We start from the raw sequence: 25,714 nt of genomic DNA, 5'->3' as shown, positions 1-25,714 counted from the left end.
TCCACAACTCAGAATATGCGCGTCACAAACACACAACCGAGTATACCAGCAGCTTGAAAAAGTTGGCCATCTGCGTTCAATGTAATAAGACCTTTGAGCCTGTAAAGGGCAACGGCCAGCGGGACTGTCGCTATCCTCCAGGTAAACTGAATGCCTCTAAAAGAGTATCAGATAAAGTGCTGCTGTATGCCGAAGCTCTGATTCATCTTTTACCTCCCCGGATAGGATTCTTTGCATTGTACCGTGAAGACGCTTCTGGTGTGATGATGACGAGGGTAGCAGGACTCTCGACACTGTTAAGTATCGTGAGGAGTATCTGGAGGGGTTTAAATGGACATGTTGTGGATGCGTAGGAATGGCAAAGGAATGCCACGAAGGGCCTCATGAGCCGAATCCCTGCATGTCCAGGAAGAAGGGAGAGTTCGGGTTCGAGGACTTGGGGGAGACGGGACTCATGCAGAGGGACGATAACGAAGATGATGAAAGAGAGATCGAAGAGGACGGCGAAGAAGACGGCGAAGTGGACGGTGAGAATGGGGATGACGGAGTGCCTAAATTACAGGTATCAAGAGTAAGGCCATGTATGAATCGTAAGGCTGAGGAGGTTGCAGACACCCAAATGATATATGTCACGAAAGGTGCGGACGGATACGAGCTAGGAATGTTTGGCTGAACTTATCTTAGGTAAATCGCAAGACATGGTATAGTGCAAAAACATACTTATTTATGTTTCTTGATGGATGCTTGATAGGTGGTTAGGAATGACAAGATCATAGAAGAGGCAAGCAGTGTAGTATATCTTACATCTGTGTAGGATACTTTCACTAGCGTCCTGATGCGGTATAGTTGACTTGCGTGTAATCATGATCTGCGTGGCAGGATTGCAACCTTGATCACATCCAAAGTTTAACTAACGCAAGCAGTTATAGAACTTTGAATGAATTATTTAGCTTTGTGATTTCATCCGTTCTTGATGTAACAGGTTGTCAAAGAAGCAGGAGCTGGACAACGGATTTCCGCGGTTTCCTGGTGATGGTGTCGTAACTTGTTGGTTCACACCTCTGTTGCGGTGGTTATTGTTCCGCACTGATACAAGAACGAAGTAGACGGACTGGAACTTGGGACGCACTGCTGCTGCACACGCGCGGTAAAGTTACCTGGGTCCAAGAAAGCTGTCAGTTTCTTTTGAGACGGGGCCTATGAAGAAGCAGTTTTGGGGGTGGACTAGTGGGGTAGATAGAACCCACTCATAGCTATGGCTGAGGTGAATACTCATGGGACGACTTGGTGACTGTTTATTTGGACCCTAATTTTGCCAGCGTCTTATTTCGCAATAAGAAATATTACAATGTGATTGCGCTTAATAGCTTCAGTAGGGAGATATTATACGCTACACCGCACATTGCCCAAGACAAATTGAAGTGTGAGATCTGTAGGCATGAATCTACGAGATCGTCGTAGATTGCAGGGGAGATGATGGGAAATCTCAGGGTTTAACTCTTAACTATAGCTCGGGTGTTTGGTGGCTCATCCACGTATGTGCATTTACAGTGTCACCTACCTCAGCGAGTCAAGCCATTGACAATAGGATGTATTTACCACGTCTATCCAAATCTGAAATGAAAGCGATTTCGCTATTATCAACATACAATCCGATATCCCGCAGGAATTGAAAGAACGGCCACTTTTCTAGACAAACAAATTGCACCACTGAATATCTACGAATCATGTCAAAAACCTAAAGATCACGGGTAAACTTTACCGAGAGCACCCTGTCCTTGAACACTTTATGACGATGCCCTCTACCATAGTAGATTACACGCGGTTCGGCGCGGCCTTCCCCCATGGTTATGCAGTGGCTAAAAACCAGTTTACGCCATATGTTCTGTATTGCCGATGGAATTGGGCCCCAAACACCAATAGCAACAATTTGATAGCTACCCTGTTGTACATCTAGCATGTATAGTTTTTTTTCCCTGTCGCGAAACAGATAAAGAAGAATAAGGAGTGGGTATAGTATTATTGAAAAGAGGAGCAAAAGCCCCGGTACATTGTTCCTTGTCATGTTGCTCTGGTTCTTGAGTTCGTGATTGGTGGGCTTTGCCGGTGGGAGAGATATCATCCACCCTATGGAATGTGACGGTCGAAAGAGGATGATCGGCGACTTGTTACAGCTCATGACGCTAAACAAGGCCGGATGCGTTTATGGTTTGCGACGACTAACCAACCGGGAGTAGCGGATAACGATTGGATAAAATGAGCCGAGAAAGGCAAGTCCAGTTTTGCCCTCATCGCAGCTTCACCATCAGCCACGTGCTAGGTTGTATCGATTTGGTCCAACTAATGAACAAGGTTGGATGAAATCTTGAAAACGGACCGGTCTTCCCCAAGGACGGCTGTGCCTTAGTAATGAAACTAAGTGCCGTCGCGTCCAGTGTGCGCCTTGCTACCTACCAAGCAACCTGTGTGCAAATGAATCTGTCTCCCTGTCAATTCCATATAAATGACGTAATATTTCGTGTTATTTTGGAGCAATTGTGAGTAAGTTCTGTGTGAGGTTGCGGTTGGGGAGAACTGGGTCACCAAGCATGGTAGACATGACCTCGGGGAGATGGCGAAAAAAACCTTCGCCCGGGCCAACAGCCGTAGAAAAAGTCAAGCGTTTTCTCTACTGGCATAGCCTTAGTCTCGATTTGCTACGCAGCATGTTCCCGCTTCATCCTGAATGAAAAGGTGGCAAAAGGGTCTTCGGCGCTAACAGTCAACACCGAGACTTGGGCAGGGGCCAGTTCCCCGGTGTTGGAAAGCTTAAGTTATTGGTCCCGAGTCCGCCAAAGCTAGAAATATGGACATTCCGCGTTACTGATAGGGCGGCTAGTCAGGTTAAAGCTTATTATTGTGCACCAGAGGTGAAGGTTGTCAGCCTGTCAGGCATCGGCTATTAGGAACCTCTGCTTGCCTAATGGCATATGCTCCAATGATAAGGCTTCCCAGCATTTGCACTACTGCTTCTTATCGACTGCATACATTAAGTCGCAGTCGTTAGTGGAAGCTGAAGTAATATGAAATAATAATTCATGGGCATGCTGCACGCTTTGGTTTTTGCAACGAAGCGACTTGCGTGTGGAAGGTCGGCAACACCTCGCACGTTTTTTTCGTGTGGGATGAACAAAGTTTCGGTTTGAGACCAGTCCGGGGAAACAAATAGGTCCGCGACACCTAACCACAGACACTGAACAGTCATGCAAGGTATGCTTCAGGGTTCGATCTAACTTCGACCGGGATCCAAAGAAGGAACACTAGCCGCCTGTCTGAAATCTTGCTTCTTCTCAACTTCCATATTCTCCAGGTATTGGAGTTGATATATCTTTTCTACACTTCAAACCGAAAAGCAGAGATGTTTGCAACTCCAGCGGCATTTTTCATTTTGGAAGTTAGCTCACCATGTCGCCTGCGTCAGAACGTGGGGTGCTGGCACCGCTTCCAGAATACCACCGACGTGGACTGATAGTTTTAACCGCATTCTCATTCCTTTCTTTAATATCAACGACTCTGCTTTGGCTCTTCATTACATACAAGTTTCTAACATACCAGAGACAACGGCGGGCTGAAAGGAGGCGAATCGACCAAACACGAGATGCTGCTGTCTCCGAGTTTCCGGACCTTACTCTCGGGCTGGATGCTCCCTGTTCTGGAAGTAGCGGGTTTGCTCGAATCGAAGAACTCGATCGGTTAGCCAGTATGCAAGAGCAACCAACCGCCGAGGCCGCCGCCGAGGCCGCCGCCGAGGAACGCGACGAGGGGGAGGAAGGGGAGACCCGCAGTCCATTCCCCGTTCTCATCTATAATCTCCTTCTGGCAGACATGATGGAGGCCGTCGCCTATGCGTTAAGTTTCTACTGGGTAGCAAGAGACGGCATCTTTGCGCCTTCGTCAGTCTGCTGGGCCCAAGGCTGGCTAGGTTCGACGAGCAATCTGGCCGCCAGTCTATTCCTGTCGGTAATATCTGTGACCACATTCTTGACGGTAGGCTTGGGATATAAACCCCCGCTATGGTCGATTTATACGTGCATAGCCTGCCTCTGGACGTTTGATTTTGGGATCAACGGTGCAGGGGTAATATATTCTGAGCTTCACCCGGCGGTTCCTCAAGAATCCTTTTTCATGAGAGCCAATGTTTGGTAAGTAGCACATAAAGCCCTGTTTCCAGGGTGCGATCGAAGCCCCGGCGCCCGCTTGACCAAGCTGATTCTGATCCTTTTCCCCTCTAGGTGTTGGATTTCCACGTCGTACGATTCTTGGCGCCTATGGGCCCACTACTTCTGGGTCATTGTCTCCATCGTCCTCACAATCAGCCTCTACTCCTTTGTTTTCTTTACTCTTTGGCGCCAAAAACGAAGCTGTCGCCATCTACCGGAAAAGAGAACATCGCTACACAGCGATGATGCCGAGTCTGGCCGTGGAAGCGCCCGGCCGCAAGCACAACAGCTGTCCGGATACCACCCGGCCTTCCTCATCTACCCGTTTGTATATATTGCCTGCAGCACACCGTTGATTATTGGCCGCGTCACGTCTCTTCTGGGCATCAACCTGGGGATATCCTACTTCGCCTTTGCCGGATCCATTCTAGCAGCCAACGGCCTCTTCAACTCGATTCTGTGGACGTCGACGATTCTCTTCAGCGCGCCGCAGGACGTACACGACACGGGGCTGGACAAATTCGCCTTCGTGAGGACGCCGATACGGGATTACGGGCACACTGTGGTCATTAGCGGGCCTGCAAGCAGGAGGGTCCCCCAGCCAGGTACCGCTAATGGCCGGAAAGAGTGGTGGTGGTGGAAGCACGGAGGCCAGAGAGGTTGGGGCCGATCACTTGCTGGCACGCACGATGTGCCTGATTCGCATTCTGTTGGTTTGCCGTCTCTACCTCCTATAGAGGGGCCCTACATTCAGTTGGACGTTGTGACGGCCGTTACCATTGAGCCGGCAGACTCTATCACGCAAATGACTGATGGGCGTGAGTACAAACGGCATGCCGAATAGATACTCCCAGATTTGTTCCAAGCGTTCATTGAGCCAACCGGAGATTCTTGTTCAATCACACAGGCTTTAATGTTTCATTTGAGAATTCGGGGTGAGGCTGTCGATAACGACAACCGAATACCGCTTTATTTATAATACATATTGCCACAGGCAGATAACGAAACATATAAGTGCCATTGCACTGTTATCACTGTTCTTTCTGCCATACTGGACCTTTAGTTGAGCTAGCACGAAAGGACCTACTTTTAGCTACTTGGGCCGCCCGGTAGGGTAGTTGGTTCTGTGCGTGGTCCTGCCGTAGTAGCACTCTGAATTATAGATTACTATACTTGTCAAAGCACGTTTTGTCACACATTCCATAACACTGGGTATGCAAGATTTCCGCAGTCTCGTAGTATTACGCAACTATCAATAGCGTAGCAATGGCCAAGATGAGAATGCCAACAACTCAACTAGTATGCGTAAAACAAAGTAGTCTCCTGGTCACTCTGTCGAATCTTCCTATTCTCCCTCACAAGCATCCACTTCATAACCCAAGCACCAGCGGCGCACGCCACGCAAAACGCTGCGCTGCTCGCCATCGGGATAACGTACCTCGGAGCATCGGATGTGGGCCACAAATACTACAACCCCTGATTTAGCACAACGTTCTCGAGCATGAAACCAAGTCGGTGGTAAACCTACCGGAGTCCAGATGAAGCTAATACTCGCGCTCGTGTTGACGATAGCCAATGCCGCTGCCTTCTTCTCCTTCGTCTGACCGCACGTACTCCCCACCCATCCAACTAGACGTGGGCAATATCAGCGACCAAGCACGCATGTTTGAAGGAGGACGTGCACTTACGGAGAATAGAGTTCACGCCATATGTCCCGATTGTGAAAACGCACATGGCGAAGTATCTCGCACCCGTATTCATCGTCGCGCACGCCAGCACGAACCCAAAAAGCGCAACCGCCTTGGAGATGGTGATGTGCCACGTCCTCTCGTTGAACCGGCCCGAGCTCCACGCCCAGGCGATGGACAGCACGCCAGCGATCAGGTACGGCGGGCAAGTCAGCACGAGTGTAATGGTGGTGTTGAAGTTGAGCGTCTGCACGATTGTCGGGAAGAAGTTCTTGAAGCCGTTGGTCGCGAGGTGCATGTGCTGCATGTAGATGAAGACCCAGACCTTGGGGTCGACGATGGCTTCGCGGAGACCGCCCCAGGTGCTGCTCTGCATCCGGGCTCCCACCGTGTCCCGCTCGATTCTGTCGTGCGCGAGCTGCCTTTCCTCTGGCGTGAGCCAGCGCGTTGTAAGGGGTTCGTCGGGGAGGGTGTAGCAGGCCAACATTGCAATGACGAAGGTCACTGCCCCCTGCAGGATAAAGAGCCAGCGCCAGCCCTGGAGCCCGTTGACGCCTTCGAGGCCGTGGAAGACGCCCGCGGCGATCAGGCCTGCGAACGCCGTGGCCAAGATGTTTCCAGAGTACAAGACGCTGATTCTCGTCGCGAGCTCCTTTCTCGTGTAGAAGATGGACAGGATGTACAACGCCCCGGGGTAGTACGGTGCCTCGACGACGCCCAGAAAGAAGCGAGTCAGAACGAGTCCCTTGTAGTCTTTGACTACCGCGGTCAGGGTGCTGACAACAGCCCAGGCCATCATGAAGCCGCCCATGTACCAGGACGGCCTCACGCGCGTCAGGATCATATTGCTGGGGATCTGGCCGAGGATGTAGCCGACGAAGAGGATGGAGACGCAGGTGGAGTACTCGACGCTGCTGAGGCCGAGCTGCTTCTCAAGGCCATTAAGCCGGGCGAGAGCGATCGCGTTGCGGTCAAGATAGCTGAAGCCATTAGCAACTGTTTGATGAATGTATGAGCTTCTCGGCTTACTTCAACCAGTACATGAGCCATAATGTGGGCTTCAAGAGTTAGATTACATTGAAATAGGCGGTGGAGGTTTTCGGTTACTGACCATGACCCAAAGGTCCAACTTCCTCACAAGTTTGATCTCTGCGGGATCAGTCTTCGCCGCGGCTCCAGAGTAGTCGACGGCAACGGCCGGCTTTTTTGCTTCATCCAAATCTTCCTGGTGCAAAACCTGGTTCTTCTCAATGTCGGTTGCGGGTTGGGCTGTTTGCCCTCCTGCGGGGGTATCCGTCTGAATTGCCATCTGGATGATGAGCGGCGCCGTTGTTATTGATACCTACGAGACGAAATTGCTTCAACATGTGTTAAAGTCAATAAAGTACGTGGTGTTCTACCTAGAAACCTGGCGGAGGGGAGCAGCATATATTTGTTCTCGGGGAACCTTGCAGCCTCTTCCCCGCAGCAACCCCGGGTTTACTCGCTTAGTTCGCGATATCTGGGGATATGAGAGTGATGGGTCTTTTCCCCAGAGCGACGGCACTCCAACGTTGCAGTGGAAAAGCAATCCCGCAGCTCAGTGGCCCTTCAACCAGCGGCGCCAAAGGCCGAAAGGGTGAATGGGCGGGCAAATCCCCACCTGGGTACCTCAAAGGGTCAAAGGTCACCACTGCCCAGACGCCGTTCCTCCAGCTTATCCCCGTCATCCCCGCAGTTCCTGTGGATCGAACATTCAAGGCGGACCGGATATGTTTGTTCTTTTCCGCTCCTCCGCAGTTGCATTTGTCTTGATCGTATCATTGGCCGGTTGATACCTGACGAAGGGTTCAGAGGTTGGAAGAGACTTGCGGGGGTGTTTTCGGTCACGGGCGCCGCGCCGCGCCGTTACTTCGGCTCCGGATGCCGCTCCCCTGAATGATGGCCCCGCTCACTGTAACGGGTGTGAGTTGGAATCCATAGCCTTAAAGGAGATTTATCAAATCCAATGCCCGCTATTTATAACCCGGACTGCATTCCTGCACATCTTTGGGAGTCAATGTTGTCGGAACGCCTCTGTTTCATGTCGCATCTGGCTTGCTTCGGTATTTAATCCTCAATGGGCGGGGGGTTTGCTGCGGTTAGAACACAAGCTTTATCTTCCTGTAGGCTCCTCTAAAGATACACATCAAAGCGTTCATACTAGCTGGCAACGTGTAGGTAATCCTTGTGTCTGGGTCTTCGAGGCGATCATTGCATGGCATGTCATCACCAAGCGCGATGTCGACCCTGACCTCAGATCTGGAAATGGTTTTGACGAGCAGCTATATGGAGGCAATGATGATGCCATTTTGAAAGACACAATGATAGCAGAGAACAATTCGGCGGGCACTGATCCAGAAAGCCAAGAAGCCCCGAGAGAGTAAGGGATATCATGAGATTGTGGCCGCAACATAACATAACATGATACAAAGAATAGTATTTGTTCATGAGCGCGCCCTTGAAGGCTAGATCAAAGGATATAGTCGCCCAGCAGACATTTACACAGCATTTTGTCAACGGCGATGGTCACAGCTGTTTTAGTGGCGAAGTTGGTCAGCTGTCGCTAAGGCAGGCTTCTGGCAGTCAGCCCATCCCAGTTCTCGTTGGCGGTGAGGGCTTGGATCTGCTTCCTTCAAGCAGAAAAGCTTCGAGCTGGCAGCGCATCCAGTGACAGTCTCTTGTGCTTGCAAGCCGCATCCCGCCGCGCCAAATCGGGAAATAAGGGTACCCGCCACTCCCCACTTGCGCAGGCAGCAGTGGGGCTGCAGCCTACAGCTGGCCCAAGTAATCAAGCCCGTGAGAACGGCATTCAGCGCTTCAACTGTCAACTACTAATAGGCTTCCAAATCCCTTCCTTTCAGATTGGGATTTTTGGTTGTCGATTATCTTATGGAAAACCCTGAGCAAGCTTCGTTCGATCAGTATACCTCGTCTTGACAATGTCTAAGCCAGCATCAACAGTACAAAATATTGTACAACCTCTAACACAATTCTCCGCCTCCCTCTTCATCAAGCTACCAGTCGAGATTCAACTTGAGATTCTATCTCACTGCCAAACAAACGACCTCGTCTGCCTCTCACTGGTATCGCGCTTCTTCCGCACACTTACTCTGCCTCTGACCCCCAAAAAGCCCTCATTGCTGTCGTACGACCAGAATCTGTCCCCCGACGCGGTCTCGGCGGCTTGCGGCTACAACCTGTTCTCCGGGGTGGAATACAACACCTACTCCCATCGCAGGCGTCATCATGCCTTCACCTTCACGACCGAGGACGCCGTAGCGCATGACCGTTTGGTAGCCACGCAAGGCGCCGCGCACAGCTGCCGAAACTGGATGACGTGCCGGAGATACCCGCCAGACCATCCGGTATGCCAGCGTCCTTGGTGCAGGCACTGCGTGTGCATCTCGTGCCCGCTGTACACAAGGCTTCGCGGTTGGATGGGGGAGGACTTGAAGTATTGCCAGAAGTGCCGCAAGTTTACGAAACGGGCGAGGACGAAGAAGTACCAGGGGAGATGTAAGTACCGGCGCTCTTGCAATGTGATTGTAGGAACCTCAGCTAAAGCCCGAGCCGCCAGGTTTGCATGGCCGACCAAAAGTGCGCAGGACACCGAACAACCACTGGACGCCGAAAAAGGGCGTGTCATACGGCTATCGTTGGTGGCGACGATGGGGGACGTCGGGGGTTGACAGCTGGGGATACGAGAATAATGACAGAACCATGGGCTCGTCAGATCTAATCAAAAGAATAAACGCGAGGGTCGTGTAGGCAACATCGGATAAAATTAAACATGTCATCGATAAGAGAAACTCGCTCGACACAATTTCCAGGGTCACAAATTCTCTATAGGTTTTTAGCAACTAACTTCACAATTATTTAATCCTTTGGTAACTCTTGGCTTATAACAGTCCTAGCCTCCATTGTCAAGGCAGGTGGCTGGCTGTTCAGTGAATCTTTTGAAACTGAGTCTGCGATCCGGGCGGCCTGTCATAATTAGTCGTTTCTGAGCTTGACGGCAAAAAAATACAAAATCATACAGTGAGAAGAGGTGCCTTGTTGTACAGCGATGAAATCAAATTCTCTATAAAACACCTATCAACGTGCATGCGCCTCCCGGTAACCTGTTCTGCTCCACTACCCAATCCCACACATTCAGACCCTCATACGCTCCAGTAAATGAAATTCTACATAGTGTACACCTTATAGTGATAGCATTGAAGACTCATGGCTGGTCAAAAATTAAATGAAAAGCTTGCTGCCGTGATACTTGGTCTCTTTGGTGTAGGTGGAGGCAACAGTCGCCTTGGTGCGCTCAGGGAAGCCCTTGAAGGACACGGCGTAGTTGGCGACAGAGTGGGCGACCAACTAAAGAGCAGATTAGTGTTGGTCCTGGCAAATAAGTATGTCATGAAACTCACCTTGGTGTTGAGCTCCCATGCGGTCAAGTTGACGTTGCCAACATCGTCGCAGAGCTGGTGGTAGCAAGGGTCGTACCAGTCACCGGCCTTACCGCCGAACAGCTTGGCCTCCTCCTTGGTCTTAATACCTTCCGCCCCAGTGGCGATACCGCCACCAGGAATACCGTTGCGAATGAAGGCGTCGTAATCGCTGCGGCCGTCAAAAGGAATGAAGGTGTAAGGAAGGTCGTGAGACTTGTACCAGTCGATGTACAGGTCACGGAGTTCCTCTGAGCCGGTGGGGTTGACAGCGTTGGTCGCATTGTAAATCTGGTAGGCGTAGTTGGGGCTGCCAAGCATGTCATAGTCCATGAAGAGACGAATCTTCTGGTTCTCCTCATCAGACAAAACGGACACATAGTAGTCGGAGCCGAGAAGACCCTCCTCCTCAGCCGCCCACCAGGCGAAGCGAACGCAGTTGTTAACGCTGAACTTGGTGAGCTGGGTGGCAATCTCCAAAAGAGTCAGACTGCCAGAGCCGTCGTCGTTGATGCCAGGGCCATCGGCAACACTGTCACTGTGGCCACCAAGCATGACGCAGTTTTCCGGGTCGCCCTCGGTGGTCTGGGCAAGAATGTTAGTGGTGTGGATGGTGTTGACAACGGCGTCAATGTAGGCAATCGCATCGACAGTTTCGCCCTTGTGGAGCTTCTCAAGAATGGGCTTGGCATCATCGCCGCCGAGGCCAAAGGTTGCGACGTGGTCGGGGGAAGGCGTGCCGAGGGTGCCGTGAACCGTCTCACTTTCGTAGTTGTAGACAACAGCCGCAACAGCGCCAGCCTTGCCAGCCTGCTCGCTCTTGGTTCCGAACGCACAGGTGCCGCGGCGAACGAAAGCAATGTTGCCGCTCACTTCGGAGGGGTAGTCAGAAGCATCGCAGCCATCGTTTTCGACAAAAACAAGGTCGCCGTGCACAGGTTGCTTGTTCTTCGTAGGCGGCGTCAGTGCCATGGGCGTGGCCGACTTGGGCACCTGGTCGCCGATGACGAGGCGGGACTCGAAGACATTGCCCGATACTGCAGGGAAGGTCTGGTTCCAGACCTTGTAGTAGTCGCCCAACTTGGCGAGGTTGAAGTAGATGTACTCCAAAGTTCCCAGATGACCTATGTGAATGGTGAGCATGAGCGAATTTGTGTTGCCGGGGAGATGATGGTGGCCGTACCATCGCTGCCAATGACGCGAGTAGGATGGTTGTACTCCTCCTCGCCCAGCTTGGCGATCTCATACAGCTCCTTAGCGCGTGCAAGCAGATTATCAGCGGTGATTGTGTCTTGCAGGGCCTCGGTATCGACCAAAGGCTTCTTCGAAGACGACGACGCGCCCGACGGAGATGTTGAAATGAGAGGCGACTCGTCGGCAATCAGCGGTGCTTGCTGTCCAGGTACCTGCACCTGCATCTGCAGGGCGGACACACCACCAAGCAGAGCCAAACCGGCCAATTGAAGACGTCGAGCTCCAGCCATTGTAATCGCTCAGTCGACGGACAAACTCTAGTGCTGAGATGAGGTTGAGATGAGGTTGGGAAGCTGTGTGTCACAGACCTGGAGGTCTCTGTCTCAGTCAGTCGGAGCTGAGCTGGTGCGATAGGCAACCGATATCGCGAATCGGTTAGTCATCGTACCGAGGCCCCGTTGTTCGTCATACCTAATAGCTCTTATCTTAGCCCGCACCTGCTTACTTAAGGTCGTCCCTGATAAGACCGGTACCGCACCGTGTGAACAAGGACATGAAGCTTGCAAAGGTCCCTGAATTAGCCTCTCGCTTCGCTGGGGTAATTACGTATCTGGTTGCAGCTGTCAATGTGTTCCCGAGACTCCGTCACCCCTGTTCCCCAGTAAATCCAAGGGGCCAAGCCCCCCCATGCGCTTGTTTTCATAGGGGGGAAATCAGGACACAGTGGACCGAGGAGCTGTAACCCAGGAGCTCCGCCTCCCTTGTCCCTCTCTGGGTGCTCACCACATCGTCCGGGTCCCACGTATTGCTTGGGCCAAACTTTGGACGAAGACGAGGCACGATCCGTGTCCCTTTTTGCCGTTCTTGGTTTCTGCCCATTCGACCATCTGCATCTCTGTGGTGCAGAGTCGCCATGATATTGAGCCAGACTTCATCAACGCCCGCCGTCCAGAATGGGTGATCCAGGAGCTACAGGAGCTTGGGCAAGAGGTGCGCATCACTATCGTCCAGTCCCTGGCGGGGGATGTCTTCCACGTGTACAACCTGGGATCAAAGTAATTTTGGTTGCTGACTCTTACTTTTCTATCCGAAGATGCCGCCTCATGGGCCTCGATACCTACCGAATTCCTGCTCGCCGAGCTCTCAAAGCGACACGGGCACGCCGTGAACAACCCCGATGATGCCGCCGCGAGCGCAGCCAAGCCGCAATGCGGCTCGTCGAGAAAGGAGTCCTACGATACCCCGTTGCACATCGGTGCGCTGGTGCTGATACTGGCATTGAGCACAATCTGTAAGTGACACCTTGCAATCGTCACCATGTGCAGTACCCGGTGGCTGCGATGGGGACATAGCACCCAAACCTCTGATCTTGGAGAAGCCTTCATCAGTACGGCTGTCGAGGTCGCGCATCGCTATATGTTGAACTTTTTCTGACGAAGCCATGACAGCATGTGGTATCCCACTCCTCCCCCGACGAACCTCGAAAGGCCGACCCCAGAGCAGAATTCTCTTCTACTGTCAGCATTTCGGCACCGGTGTACTCCTCGCAACATCCTTTGTCCATCTGCTTCCGACGGCGTTTGCCTCCCTGACCGACCCATGTCTCCCATCGGTCTTCAACAGAGGATACCCGCAAATGGCCGGCTTGGTTGCCATGGTAGCCGCACTATCCGTCGTCGCTCTCGAGTCCTACCTAGCAACCCGCGGTGCCGGTCACTCGCATTCGCACTCGCACGAGTATGAGTACTGGGACGAGGAGGACAATGGCCACTCTCATGGAGCCGGTAGGCACGGGGCCAGGAGCCTATCGTCGCACAGGGCTGGCTCGCACCGACCGGAGGACATCACCCTCGAGAATATGGATTCTACTCAGGGACTGATGGCCGGCGCCTCGCCTTTGCCTAGCTCCACACCGACACGCGCAAAGGCGAACAATCGTCTGGCGGATGAGCGCGACAGCTTCGACGACGATGCGTCCGACATTGATCTCGATATCAACGAGCTAGACCCGGTATCCACAGATGAACCTCGGCGACGAAGCTCGCCCAACAACCGTCCGAAAATCACCGTTACACCTGGCGCACCCCAAATCGTCACCGAGGAGGAGCAGTCACGACTCCTCCGCCAATGTCTCCTTTTGGAAGGTGGTATCCTCTTCCACAGCATCTTTATCGGCATGGCCATTTCGGTAGCCACGGGTCCCACGTTTATCGTGTTTCTCATCGCCATCAGCTTCCACCAGACGTTCGAGGGACTCGCCCTCGGCAGCCGTATCGCGGCCATTCAGCTGCCCAGGTCGTCGCCCCGGCCATGGCTCATGGTCCTTGCTTTCGGTGGCACAACTCCACTCGGGCAGCTCATTGGTCTGATAGTGCATAACTTGTACGATCCCATGAGCCAGACCGGGTTGCTCATGGTTGGGTTCATGAATGCCATCTCGGCGGGCTTGCTTCTCTTCGCTGGTCTAGTGCAGCTATTGGCAGAGGACTTCCTTTCCGAAAAGAGTTATGCAGTGCTTCAAGGGAGGAAGCGGCTTAGTGCCTATCTGGCGGTAATTGGAGGAGCTTCGCTTATGGCCATAGTAGGTGCCTTTGCATAGGTCTCTATCTAATGATTATAGATCGGAGCAAGACACAACCCGGATCTTGCAAGTAATACAGCAATGTTGATCAATGCTTTACCTTCACGTTCTCCTCAAAACTGTGTTCCGATGAATCTTGAGAAGACTGACGAATAGGAAACACAAAACGATTCAAGCCCGTTCACTCATCCGTTGACAAGAACACTAAGGTGTGTGTGGCAGGCAGGCAACGGCAAAAGCAAAAGATTAACCCGAAGAGTGGCTATGCCAATCGCGGTGAGGATTTGAGCCTCACGCGGGGGTCGAACCCGCAACCTTGAGATTAAGAGTCTCACGCTCTACCGATTGAGCTAGCAAGGCGGGTTTAATGAGCGAGATCCGAAGATCTGCTGTTGTTGGGTTCGGACGCCTGGTTGAGTCATTATAGATCGAACAGGGCCGGTGATGCGAAAAGATTTTTTTTTTTTCCTTTCGCTCTACCGCGGTCTTGAAGATTGTGGGTCCGACCCCCGGTTGCTCCGAGCCCGCGGTCCGGGCGCGCCTCTCCACCCCCAAATACCAAACATCCTTGCCTCAAGGTCGAGAGCACGAACTGCAGGAGTTGTCGGAAACCCATAAGCGAGTTTGGGAAACTTGCTGTCGGTACAATATGATCGGTCCTCTGCTCTGTTCTCTACAGTGCCCAGCAACATGAAACCCGGCAGTCTTGACAAGTGTGCTGATGAACGGTTGGGCTTGCGATCCACGAGCACACAGAGTAATTCCCATTTGCACCTATGCACGTGTCCTCTAAGGAAAAGAGCGTAGGTAGAATAGCCAAATGCTTCGTAAGATAGAACTCTGCCTAGATGCCTGGGAGACCTAGCGACAGCATCGGACGCCCTATCCGTATCGCAACGCCAACCCGCCTACATTTTCGGAACGGCTGTCGCCCAGGGAAAGGCAGAGGCCATGGGAGACCCATATGTCCCGAGGCTGTGATAGTCTTTGGCAGACGGCTTCCCTTGCAGAACCTGCTGCACGAAGGGCAGGACGTTGGTGCTGTTGTCTCGGTCAGTTTCAGCTCGCCGGGCAGGCTCCAGGTCGAGGACTTACTAGCCGCCCATATCGCAATGCCCGCCGCTCCGGACCGCGATCCCAATCTTGTCGCCAGCGCCGAGGAAGTCGTAGACGAGCTTCGCGGCGGGGTAGACCACGACCGCGGTTCCCTTGGAGTTTACATAGGGGTCTCCCGTGCCTTGGTCGATGACTAGCGCCCGCGGCGCGATGGCAGCAGCGATGGCGTGCGCGTCGAACGGCAGGTTCTCCGAGTGGCCGACAAACGTTCCGAGCTTGGCGTTGGTCCACCACCCGGCGCCCTGCTTCGAGTTCTCCAGGTTCTCCCCCTGCCCGCTCAGCGAGTAGTAGCGATAGGGGCCCAGCCCCTGGACGCCCGAGGACATGGGCATCGTCAGCGTGATCCGCTCGTCGAACAAGCCCGCCGCCAGCGCGGCCTTGCCTAGGCGCGAGCACCCCGTCACGCCCACGCGCGAGGCGTCAATCTCGGGGACCGTGAGGTTGAGGGCGTCCAGGGTGCGGTGGAAGCCCCAAGCCCAGGCCGTCAGGACGCCAATGTCTCTCCCGCGGTATACGTCCCAGAAGGCGCCGGTCTTGGAGTTGCTGTCCGCCGCGACGGTGACATAGTTAAAGCCTACCACCGCGATGCCGGCCTGGAGGTACGGTTGGTCCTGCATGCCGCCCGTGTTGATGACGACGGGGAACGGTCCCTTGCCGGAGGGCAGAGCGAGGGAAGCTTGGAAGCGGCCGGTCTTACCTTCGGCTGTGACGGCGATGTTGATGGTATTCCCGGCGCGGGTGGCTACGACCTGCTCCTTGGAATGGTCTGGATAGTACCCGAACTGGTACTCCTGGAGCATGGTAATGAGCTGGGGGCGTTGGCATTGGTACCATTGCTCGCGGGTCTGGATGCGGTTCTTCCCCTTCCCCGTCATGACGTCGGTTGCGAACTGCGTCGGGTTGCTGCCGGCATTGTCCAGCGACATGTACTTCAGGGGCAGAAAGGGATCGGGGAGCGAGGGTTGCTTCGGGAGCTGCTGCCACGTTGGCCACGGGGACGACAGTGGCGTACACTCGACAGTTGAGTTAGTGGGAGGGAGCTGTCGAGCGTCTAGCAAGGCCACGACCAGCCTCGCAAGGGCGATAGCCAGGATGGCTGTATGCTTCATGATTCCTTCCACAGGGTTTATTCGGTAGGAAGAAGTTTGTAGAAGCGTTGCTTTCAGTCATCACTGGTACAAGCCATCGCGTCTCTTAAGGCGTCTCTCTCCCCTTAAATGATTGTCCCAAACTCTTGGCATGGTGAAGGACTGCCTCGTGACATCTACCGAATTAGCCGCAAATCATCACTTTACGATACCATATGGTTATTGTGGGAGGGTTTGTCTTCACCTATCGGCAATTGGTTTTGATCAATATACCCGGCATGGCAAGATATCTTATACATGCTGTCTAGAGCCACTGCAGGTCTTTAACATAATTCGCCCCAGGCTTGTCGACACGAGGCCATCCTCTGAATTGAGATTGTCTTTAATCTATGCAGACCCCGCAGACGACGAAGGCCAATGGCGAACTTCTGGGCAGCGTTACTAACTGGAGTCATGATGTTTGAATCTAAACCGAGCTGGACTAAGCATTGATAATGGAGATCAGCATTGACGAACAAGTTTTAGGCCGGAGACTGAGGTTGCAAAGACGGAGAATTCCGAGAAAATAGCAAGAACCATCACTAGAAAAACTTTGTCAATAACATGAAGTCCTGCGGTAACGACTCGTCCTCTGTGATGAACGTGATCAAGCTTTGTGGCAACGGCGGCTCTTCCCAACTACCGCATGTACATCGGAGGGTCCTTCAAGATGGTAAGCTGTTGAGGGTGCTTTACCATTTGCGAAAGCAGCAGAGGCTTGGTGTAAGTTTAGCATCAAGGTCTCTCTCTGCCTGAGGCTAGAGGTGCTCAGATGGCAGGCTGACAGGCTCGTCTGAACACACCTTGAGCACTCGGGCAGTGACTCACTTTGAGGCCTTGAGGGCGGATATAATGCAGGATCTCACGCCCTCGGCTGACATGAGTTTCCGGATTCCCAAAGTACATCACATCGAGTCCCGACGCTTGTGCTTGAAGCTCATACTGCATTGCCCATTGAATCATCTCCAATCCCCCCGACGATAAAAGACAAAGAGGTTGCCGTGTTGTTGATCGTCGAGCGACTCCACCACCAATCGGTACGTACCATCCCTTGTCCCTCACCTTGCACCCATCTCAGGTGTGGTGTTCCCCCAGCAGCGTCGACAGCAGGCCAGCTCCCAGCGCATGCCCGTCTCTCCCGCAGTTCTTCCGGCGCCAATGCAAGCTGGAGGCTGACTTCAAGTGCCGTAGGTGCCTGTGCCTGTACCGCCCGCCAGCTAGGCTAGGTAGGACACGCTCCCAGCGGTAATCAGTAATTACACCCGTGCTGTCGCAGCGGGGACCACGCTCCTCCACCCCCCCCCCCGAACCTGGGCCGACCGACCCTCCAAAATTTTGTGGCGGGGCACCTTTTTTCTCTGCGCCGCCGATCGAACCTCTGATGCACCTCCAAAATCTAATCCCACCATCGTCGCCGACCCAAGTCACACACACGTTGCCGCGCTCTCCTCGCGCCTCGAACCTCCCTCCAACCACCCCGAGCAGACCACCAATGCTATTCAATCGGTGACAGGCAGCTCATTCCTGCATCTACAGATGTAGCCAAACACCCAATCGCCACAACCAGAACCGCCGTCGGCGCAAATCCCTTACCCTCCCTCCGGGGCGCAAAACCACCTCTCTTTCTCCCGCAGGACCCTGGGCCGAAAAAAAATCCCCCAAGCACCCACCCCCACCATCAAACCGATCGATTACCCGCCACCGGCCTCCTCCCTCGGACGAAGCCCAACGACAGCAGTGGCCAGACGCCAAAGGAGAGGAAACAGAACACCCTAAAAAAAAGCAGTCGTAACGATAACCCGTCGCAATGGCTCCCAGCCCCCCCGCGCCGTCGCCCTCGGTGGCCACCACCTCGAGCACCGACTCGAAGCTCGAGGTGTGGAAGGAGACGCTCTACGAGGCCTTCCAGAAGGCCGGCGAAGAGGGCCAGCTCTTCTCGCAGTACGACATCCTCGACTTCGAAGTCATCCCGAACCGCGACACCGTCACCCTCCTCAAGGTCCTCCAGAGCCTGACCAACGACCGCCTCCTCATCGCAGTTTCCTCCCAGACGGGCCTCGCATGGAGATGGCGCTCCGTCGAGGATGCAGAAAAGTGAGTCCCACCAGGAAAACACCCGCCCTACTCCTCCTCCTCCTCCTCCTCTCTCCCCGATGCCTAAAATGCTGACTACCGCCCGCCAGATACAAGCTCTGCTCGACAGACGAACAGCGCATGGTCTATGGCGCGATCGACGAGGCGGGCGGCGACGGAATCTGGTCAAAGTCCATCCAGAACCGCCTAAACATGCACGACTCGGTCCTCAAGACGGCCCTCAAGCAGCTCCAGGGCAAGGGGCTCATCGCGCCCTTCAAGAACGTCGAGCACCCGAACAAGCGCATGTTCATCAAGGCCTCCATGCGGCCCTCGGAGCGCGCCACCGGCGGCCCCTGGTTCACCGACTCGGCCCTCGACGAGGCCTTCATCGAGGAGCTGCAGCGCGTCATCTTCGACTACATCAAGCGCAAGAGCACCTACCACAGCACCGGCACCTCGGCCACCCGCACGGCCGTGCCCAAGAAGGGCGTCCTGAAGGGCGGCCTGGACGCCAAGGGCAAGAAGCGCGGCGCCGCCGAGATCTCCGGGGGCGACGGCGACGTCGGGGCCGCCAACGGCGCCGTCTCCGCCGTCCAGCCGCCCAAGCGCGAGCCGGCCTGCCTGCCCCTCCCCGCGGGCTACAAGGAGTACCCGACCGTGCGCGAGATCGCCCGCTTCATCTCCCAGTCGGGAATCACCTCGGACACGATCCTCGGCGAGGAGGACATGCAGAAGCTGATCGACGTGCTGGTCTTTGACGGCCTCATCGAGTCCATCCGCGTAGCCGGCCGGCTCGGGTACAGGGTCTGCCGGGCCCCTCGACAGAGCACCACCGGCTGGGCTGGTCGACAGGACGGCGGCCCCGACGAGGGCGGCCCGGAGCCGTTTGTCAACGGGTACACGGAGGCCCCCTGCGGGCGGTGCCCTGTCTTTGACCTCTGCGAAGAGGGCGGCCCGGTGAGCGCGAGCAATTGCGTGTATTTCCAACGGTGGTTGGGCCTGGAATAAGGAGACGCGCTCTGAGGGAGGATGGACACAAGAAACGAGAGGAAAGAGGGGGAGGGTGGTTTCCGGGAGTAAAAAGATGGGTTTGGCTTGACTGATTCGCATCATGGGAAGCATTGCATTGGCGTTGGCACGATTAAAAAAAGAGGACACGGCGGGACGGTTTGCCAGGGTAGATTTTATCCTCCCAAGCGGAATAGTTTCAATAGCAGCCAAGGTACTGGCTGTGCAATTATACCAATGATATGTTTAACCCTATACGAGTCCCTTAGTGGCATCTAAGCGTGCCCTGAATACATGTGTGAAGAAGTGATGTGCGATGTCTAAAGGTCGGGCTCAATGGGTGGGGGGTGGGGTTCCATGTCACTCAAAACATATTAACAAGTCGTTGAGACGACGGCATCATGTCATAGCACACGAAAATAGTTGAGTGGCAGTAACTTTTTGTCTTGGCTGACTATTGAGCAGCAGCAATGCTGATTGTCGCCAAGCCGCGCAATGGCGCAATTCCCAAGTCTCCGCCAAATCGTCCATCCTTCCCGTCAAGGTGTCTCTCGCGACATTTCAGAAGCAGGGCCTAACGTACAAAGAACCGAGTGCGGGGCAATTTACAACTGGCCAGACTTGACGATGGTGGGGCGCTTGCCGTACTTGACGGTACCGCTGGAGGAGCCGGTAGCCTCAAGGGCCTTGACGAGCTGCAGGGAGCTCTCGTCAGCGACCTCGCCGAAGACGACGTGGCGGCCGTTGAGCCAAGAGGTGACAACGGTGGTGACGAAGAACTGGGAGCCGTTGCTAGAGAGACGGTCAGTGGGATGCAAAGCCGGCGGGAAAGACTTGAAAGACTTACGTGTTGGGGCCGGCGTTGGCCATGGAGAGCAGACCAGGCTTGTCGTGCTTCAAGGAGAAGTTCTCGTCGGCGAACTTCTCGCCGTAGATGGACTTGCCACCGGTGCCCTGTCACGTTGTAAGCTCATTGTCTGGCGGGCAATAGGAGGGCAGGCGCCGTACGTTGCCACGGGTGAAGTCACCACCCTGGAGCATGAACTCGGGGATGATACGGTGGAAGGAAGAGCCCTCGTAACCGAAGCCCTTCTCACCAGTGCAGAGAGCACGGAAGTTCTCGGCGGTCTTGGGGACAACATCGTAGAAGAGGTTGAAGGTGATGCGGCCGGTCTGGGCTGTAGACAGATTGGTTGGTCAGCACAGTTCAGCTGGCCTTGGAGGGGTGGCCGAGAATGACGGCGACGAGTAAACAATCAAGGCAACCCAGTTTGGTGATGCGGGTGATATCGACGCCGTAGATTGCTCTAGGTAGAGGCAACGCCATGCTAGAGACGCAAGGCGAGGCAATCGTGATGACTCTCGATGGAATTCATGGCAGAAAAAGCTTACCCTTAACGGTGGGGGTAGGACGTCCGCTGCCGTCGAGGACGGGACCCTCCCACTCGAGGTCGAAGTAGCTAAACAAACGGTTAGTATGGCGTCATTGAGAGCTTGCGATGCTCTGTATCGAAGCAGTGAGGGACGAGGACTTACACTTGAGGACCAGACATGATGTTGGATGCTGAGAAGAATCGAACGGATGGCTTGGTAGATGCAGGAATCACAGTTCGGAGAGGTTTGAGGAAGGTAGAAGGTCGAGAAAAGGGCGAGGGTGAAACGGAGGAGCAGGAGAAGGTATGGCGGGGTAGGAGGGGTCGCAAAAGGGTTGGTCTCATTTTTTCAACAGCTGGGTGGAGGGGGTTATTGTTAGCGCAGGAGCTCCCCACTGCGGGTGCTGAGACAGCGAATGAGCGGCCGAGAATGAGGAAAAAGAGGAGAAAAAGTCACGTGAAGTGAGCTGCTGAGGTCACCGACGAAAGTAGCCAAGTACTTTGTACACGGTGACGGAACTTGGAAGGAGGGGTTGGGGAGACGTTGCCCGAGGGGGGGGAGAGGAAGTAACGAGGGGCAAAGGGATCTTCTTTCCGACTCCGACTCTTTGGCTTTTGCCTTGACTTGATTTTGCCTCAGCCCAACTGCAGCTGCAGCTGGCCAAGTCCCGAACAAGCCAGTGCAGTGCCAAAGAGCTTGGGACGCATTGAGTGGGATGACTTCATCAAGAAAATAATGAATTCCCTCCACCCCCAACTGGGCTTAGCTCGGCAAGAAAAATGGCAGTGTTCAATCATTCCGATTGTCCGTCGCCTAGCCAGCCAGCCAGCAATCGTTGGGCTCGCAGCAAAGGTGCGGTGAGACCGAGATCGACCCTCCAGCGCAGCTTGAAGAGTCTGGCCTCCAGGTCTAGGCCGGCGCGAGGGACATGTACCTGCAACGCCCTGCCCGGTTTTGCGCCGGTACCTGGATAAACTCGCTGTCTGCTCAACAAAGGGAAGTATTTTACTTCGCCGAGGAGGGCAGAGCAACAAGAGCCATTGGCACCCCGGTGCGGCACGGGCAGGAAGGCGAATGCACGTCAAACCCCCGAGGCCGACGCCTATTGGAGCGACAGGAGAGAGAGGGGGAGGGGGGCAGCAAGCTGGCACAGCTGGACTGGGCAGAGCGGTGCCGACTAAAACTCCAATCGACACAGCCAAGTCACCGTCCCCCACTGGCCCACGTTGCCCTTGACACCTTCGGAAGCTCGTGGAATCTTGGGTCTCTGGGAGCGGGGATGGCGTGGATGGACGAGTGGGTGGATGGCACAGCAGCAGCGGCGGCGGCGACGGACAAAAGCATGACAAGCCGCAGCCAACAGCCGAAACCCAATGAATGCCGTCCGTGGTCTGGACAATCGCACCATCCGTTGCCGTCTGTACGTGCAGTCTGCTGTTGGTGTCTGATGTTGGTGTGGTGACCACACTGCTGCCAGCCCAGCCCATGCCAGAGGCTGCCGTGCTTGTGCTTGTGCTTGTGCTTGCTTGTGCTGTGCTTGGAGCTATCCAAGATGCCAGCCGGGCTCAATGGTCGCTTTGCCAGGACAATAAGCTGCAGAGGCTGGATGGGAAAGCTCCCATTCCATTCTGACAGCTCAATTGGCCCGCACACAACCCGTCTTGGCCGCAGAGTCCAGCTGTGGTAGCTCTTGAAAGGCTTTCATGCGGGAGTAGGTAAGGGGAAGCTTGGGATGAGGAAACGTGTGATTTTGGGGGCGACAAAAGGAACCAGTTTTACGCACCTCCAAGAGCAGATTACACAGTCAAGGTAATGGTACAGGAACAGAATAAGAAGGAGATGAATGTTGTTGTTACACGGAGGCCGATGGATGAAGAACGGATGGCGCTGATGATGAAGATTCAGTCTCGCTGTCTTCTCAGGAGAAAAAAGTTTTGGTGAGGCGGCCAGGGACTTCCCAAAGAGGCTGACCACGGAACGGCACGGCGGAGCAACCTGAGGAATGCACTTTCGGCTCAGGTTGTTCGGCCAGGGAGGGGTGACGAAGAGTCGGAGACATTTGCTGGAGCACGGACGCCCATTCATTTTGGACAGGTGTTGCAGCTGTATGGTGTGAGCTGGTGCCCGTCAACTCGTGCGAGCCTCCGAACTCAATGAACTCATTGCCGATACCGCCGTCAAGAATTCTATCAAGAGCTGAAACCTCATCTATTTCAACTATCTGGAGGTTTCTAAGAATACCCCATTGAGGAACAATGGCTGTTCAGGGTCAAGCTGCGAATGGGTCGAGAGACCCAGTACGTACCGCCGATAGCCAGGCCCATATCCCAGTACGCCAGGGAAGCTCTTGCCGCTGCCATCTTTGCTGCTCCTGCTCTTTCCCATCCCATCCCGGCCTCCTCCTCTGCTGAGACTGGCTCACGTGACTCGACATCATCCTTCCCCACATCCCATTTCCTTCTACCTCCTCAGACTGAGCCAATCTTATCTTGCAGTAGAGGTACGTACCCCCTGGCGCCGTACCGCCCGAGGCCGATTGCTGGACCTGAGCCCGAAAGTTCCAGGGTGGCCAGGTCACTGAGTTGCGCATCTCTTTGAAACGTCGACAAAGGATCACAGGGAAAACATCCTGCTATCCTCACCTGCGCCCTTGGGCTTCCCATCTGCTGTTCATCATTTCCACACCTCAATCTCGTCCGTCGTAACCGTCAAAATGGATTGGAACAACCTCAAAGACACGGTGTCGAACATGACACTGTACGACGTCAAGGCCGGCGTCAGGAAGGTCCAGAATGGTAATGGCCAAGTATCCCATTCGAGGTGTACCCGACCGTATGCTGACCGCGCCCAGCTGTCATGAACTACACGGAAATGGAGGCCAAGGTCAGTTTCATCCGTTTCCTCGTACGGGACGACATCCATCTTACAACATCCAGGTTCGAGAGGCCACGAACAACGAGCCTTGGGGCGCGTCCTCGTCACTGATGCAGGAGATCGCCAACGGCACCTTCAATTAGTACTTCTCCCCCAGCCAGACTGTGCTTTCTACGATGCTGACGTGCTCCAAGCGCTACCCTTAACGAGATTATGCCCATGATCTACCGTCGATTCACAGAGAAGTCCGCCGAGGAGTGGCGGCAAATCTACAAGGCCCTCCAGCTCCTCGAGTTCCTCATCAAGCACGGCTCCGAACGTGTCATCGACGACGCCCGTGGCCACATCACACTACTGAAGATGCTGCGTCAGTTTCACTTCATCGACCTGAACGGAAAGGATCAAGGAATCAATGTACGCAATCGCGCCAAGGAGTTGGCCGAGCTCCTCGGTGATGTCGAGCGGATCCGGACGGAGCGTAAGAAGGCGCGAGCCTCCAAGAACAAGTATACCGGCGTTGAGGGTGGCATGGGTCTGGGCGGTGGCTTCTCGAGTGGCGGAGGCCGGTACGGCGGGTTCGGAAGCGAGTCTGGAGGCTACGGTAACGAGTCTGGCGGCTACGGTGGCTACTCCGGCGGTGTCTACGGCGACGGCGGCGGCTTTGGTGGACAAGAGAGCAATGACTACGGAAGAACACAGGCACACAACGACAAGTTCGAGGAATACGACGAGTTTGACGAGGGCGACCGACCTGCTGCTAGCTCTTCGGCGTCTCGGTCGAAGAGACCCGAGCGAGCGGCTGCTCCCAAGGCCCAGCCGCCCAAGAAGAAGGAGCCCGAAGTCGACCTTTTCTCCTTCGACGACCCTGTGCCGTCGTCTGTACCCGCTCCAGTCGTTCCCTCCTCGTCCAATGGCTCTGGCCTGGCTTCTCTGCCAGCATCTTCGTCCGCTGCTACTGACGATGACGAGTTCGATGATTTCCAGTCTGCCGCGCCTGCAGCTGCTCCGATCTCCCCTCCGGTAATGACCGCCAACTCCGCTACCACCTTTGCCGCACCCCAACCTGTGTCCGCACCCCAACAGGCCAATATTGGCAACATGGTCAGCATGTCCTCCATGTCGCCCGCCCCGAGCGTCAACTACTCGGCCTTCAGCACTCCGGCTGTCTCCTCGCCCGCGACCCAGGCTCCCAAGCCCACCAACTACCAGCCTTCTGGCCCCAACTACTTTGGTTCCGTCCAGTCTGCTATCCCTCAGTCTACCGGCGGCTCCTTTGCCGCTACCCCTGGGGCCGCATCAAAGCCGGCTTCGGCAGCAGCCAAGCCCGCAGCTGCTGGTGGCGATGCCTTCGGCGCATTGTGGTCGCAGGCTAGCACGGGTGTCAGGAAGACAAGCACGCCTACGGCGGGTCCCGCGTTGGGCCAGCTTGCGAAGGAGAAGAGCAGCGCCGGTATCTGGGGCGCTCCCGCTCCTGCGTCCTCGGCACCTAAGCCCGCCGGCGGCTCATCCACCTCCGGAGGAAACCACGGCTTGGATGACCTTCTCGGCTAAGCCAACCATAATGACGGAGACGAGGAGACGAAGACCCGGGGATAGAAGACGAGGCTCACCTTGCTAACGCCACCGGCCATACAGTGAGGAGAAGAAAAGAGGCCGCTAGGTGAAGGTAAGGCAAGGTGACATGTGTGCTGATAGGCTGGTATTCAAGGCGTATCGGCAGGCAAAAAGAAGACTGCAACATCGCATGAACCATATACTGAAATTTCAAAGCGAACCATATTTTTAAACTTTGGTCTTGATGCATCTACCCACGTCGTGCAGTGTGACATCATTCTCACAGGTCTGACAGCCGTCTTCGCGTCTACGCGTCTATAACCTGCGCATGATCATGTTCGCGCTGCGTTTCGGGATATTACAATTGCAGGACCTCACAGCCCTCTGCGGCCAACAGTACGACCTCATGCGCCCAGAATCCGACGCAGGTCGTAACCACAATAGAGGATCGATCGAGCGAAGTCTA

General features: G+C 54.7%; 9 protein-coding genes across 9 annotated transcripts; 5 read left to right on the top strand and 4 right to left on the bottom strand.

Moving 5' to 3' along the window:
• Window positions 1–3,741: 3,741 nt before the first annotated feature.
• Window positions 3,742–5,043, top strand: EsH8_VII_000941 (uncharacterized protein; the record flags this gene model as incomplete). Its single annotated transcript, XM_083271074.1, has 2 exons — window positions 3,742–4,181; window positions 4,272–5,043. 2 exons carry the CDS (start codon window positions 3,742–3,744, stop codon window positions 5,041–5,043), a joined length of 1,212 nt encoding a protein of 403 aa, XP_083128631.1.
• Window positions 5,044–5,828: 785 nt separating this feature from the next.
• EsH8_VII_000940 (uncharacterized protein) lies at window positions 5,829–7,196 on the bottom strand (the record flags this gene model as incomplete). The annotated part of the gene is made up of 2 exons (XM_083271073.1): window positions 5,829–6,867; window positions 6,964–7,196. The coding sequence occupies 2 exons, from the start codon at window positions 7,194–7,196 to the stop codon at window positions 5,829–5,831; spliced, it is 1,272 nt and encodes a 423-aa protein (XP_083128630.1).
• A 1,651-nt stretch (window positions 7,197–8,847) lies between these two features.
• EsH8_VII_000939 (uncharacterized protein) lies at window positions 8,848–9,676 on the top strand (the record flags this gene model as incomplete). Its single annotated transcript, XM_083271072.1, has 2 exons — window positions 8,848–9,424; window positions 9,486–9,676. 2 exons carry the CDS (start codon window positions 8,848–8,850, stop codon window positions 9,674–9,676), a joined length of 768 nt encoding a protein of 255 aa, XP_083128629.1.
• A 471-nt stretch (window positions 9,677–10,147) lies between these two features.
• On the bottom strand, window positions 10,148–11,828 carry EsH8_VII_000938 (uncharacterized protein; the record flags this gene model as incomplete). The annotated part of the gene is made up of 3 exons (XM_083271071.1): window positions 10,148–10,273; window positions 10,327–11,468; window positions 11,528–11,828. The coding sequence occupies 3 exons, from the start codon at window positions 11,826–11,828 to the stop codon at window positions 10,148–10,150; spliced, it is 1,569 nt and encodes a 522-aa protein (XP_083128628.1).
• Window positions 11,829–12,491: 663 nt separating this feature from the next.
• On the top strand, window positions 12,492–14,137 carry EsH8_VII_000937 (Zinc/iron permease; the record flags this gene model as incomplete). The annotated part of the gene is made up of 3 exons (XM_083271070.1): window positions 12,492–12,528; window positions 12,632–12,829; window positions 12,987–14,137. The coding sequence occupies 3 exons, from the start codon at window positions 12,492–12,494 to the stop codon at window positions 14,135–14,137; spliced, it is 1,386 nt and encodes a 461-aa protein (XP_083128627.1).
• Window positions 14,138–15,027: 890 nt separating this feature from the next.
• EsH8_VII_000936 (uncharacterized protein) lies at window positions 15,028–16,344 on the bottom strand (the record flags this gene model as incomplete). Its single annotated transcript, XM_083271069.1, has 2 exons — window positions 15,028–15,160; window positions 15,215–16,344. 2 exons carry the CDS (start codon window positions 16,342–16,344, stop codon window positions 15,028–15,030), a joined length of 1,263 nt encoding a protein of 420 aa, XP_083128626.1.
• Window positions 16,345–18,169: 1,825 nt separating this feature from the next.
• On the top strand, window positions 18,170–19,446 carry EsH8_VII_000935 (DNA-directed RNA polymerase III subunit C34; the record flags this gene model as incomplete). The annotated part of the gene is made up of 2 exons (XM_083271068.1): window positions 18,170–18,456; window positions 18,546–19,446. 2 exons carry the CDS (start codon window positions 18,170–18,172, stop codon window positions 19,444–19,446), a joined length of 1,188 nt encoding a protein of 395 aa, XP_083128625.1.
• A 605-nt stretch (window positions 19,447–20,051) lies between these two features.
• Window positions 20,052–20,999, bottom strand: EsH8_VII_000934 (peptidylprolyl isomerase; the record flags this gene model as incomplete). Its single annotated transcript, XM_083271067.1, has 5 exons — window positions 20,052–20,238; window positions 20,294–20,400; window positions 20,455–20,624; window positions 20,839–20,906; window positions 20,983–20,999. 5 exons carry the CDS (start codon window positions 20,997–20,999, stop codon window positions 20,052–20,054), a joined length of 549 nt encoding a protein of 182 aa, XP_083128624.1.
• Window positions 21,000–23,533: 2,534 nt separating this feature from the next.
• On the top strand, window positions 23,534–25,245 carry EsH8_VII_000933 (ENTH domain-containing protein; the record flags this gene model as incomplete). The annotated part of the gene is made up of 4 exons (XM_083271066.1): window positions 23,534–23,615; window positions 23,672–23,703; window positions 23,757–23,836; window positions 23,889–25,245. The coding sequence occupies 4 exons, from the start codon at window positions 23,534–23,536 to the stop codon at window positions 25,243–25,245; spliced, it is 1,551 nt and encodes a 516-aa protein (XP_083128623.1).
• Between the last annotated feature and the right edge of the window lie 469 nt (window positions 25,246–25,714).

Source organism: Colletotrichum jinshuiense, chromosome 7 (assembly GCF_051148585.1).
Source record: "Colletotrichum jinshuiense chromosome 7, complete sequence".
In the NCBI taxonomy this organism is placed as follows: domain Eukaryota; kingdom Fungi; phylum Ascomycota; class Sordariomycetes; order Glomerellales; family Glomerellaceae; genus Colletotrichum; species Colletotrichum jinshuiense.
Note: the sequence above shows the minus strand (reverse complement) of the source record. Positions and strands in the feature narration are given on the sequence as shown.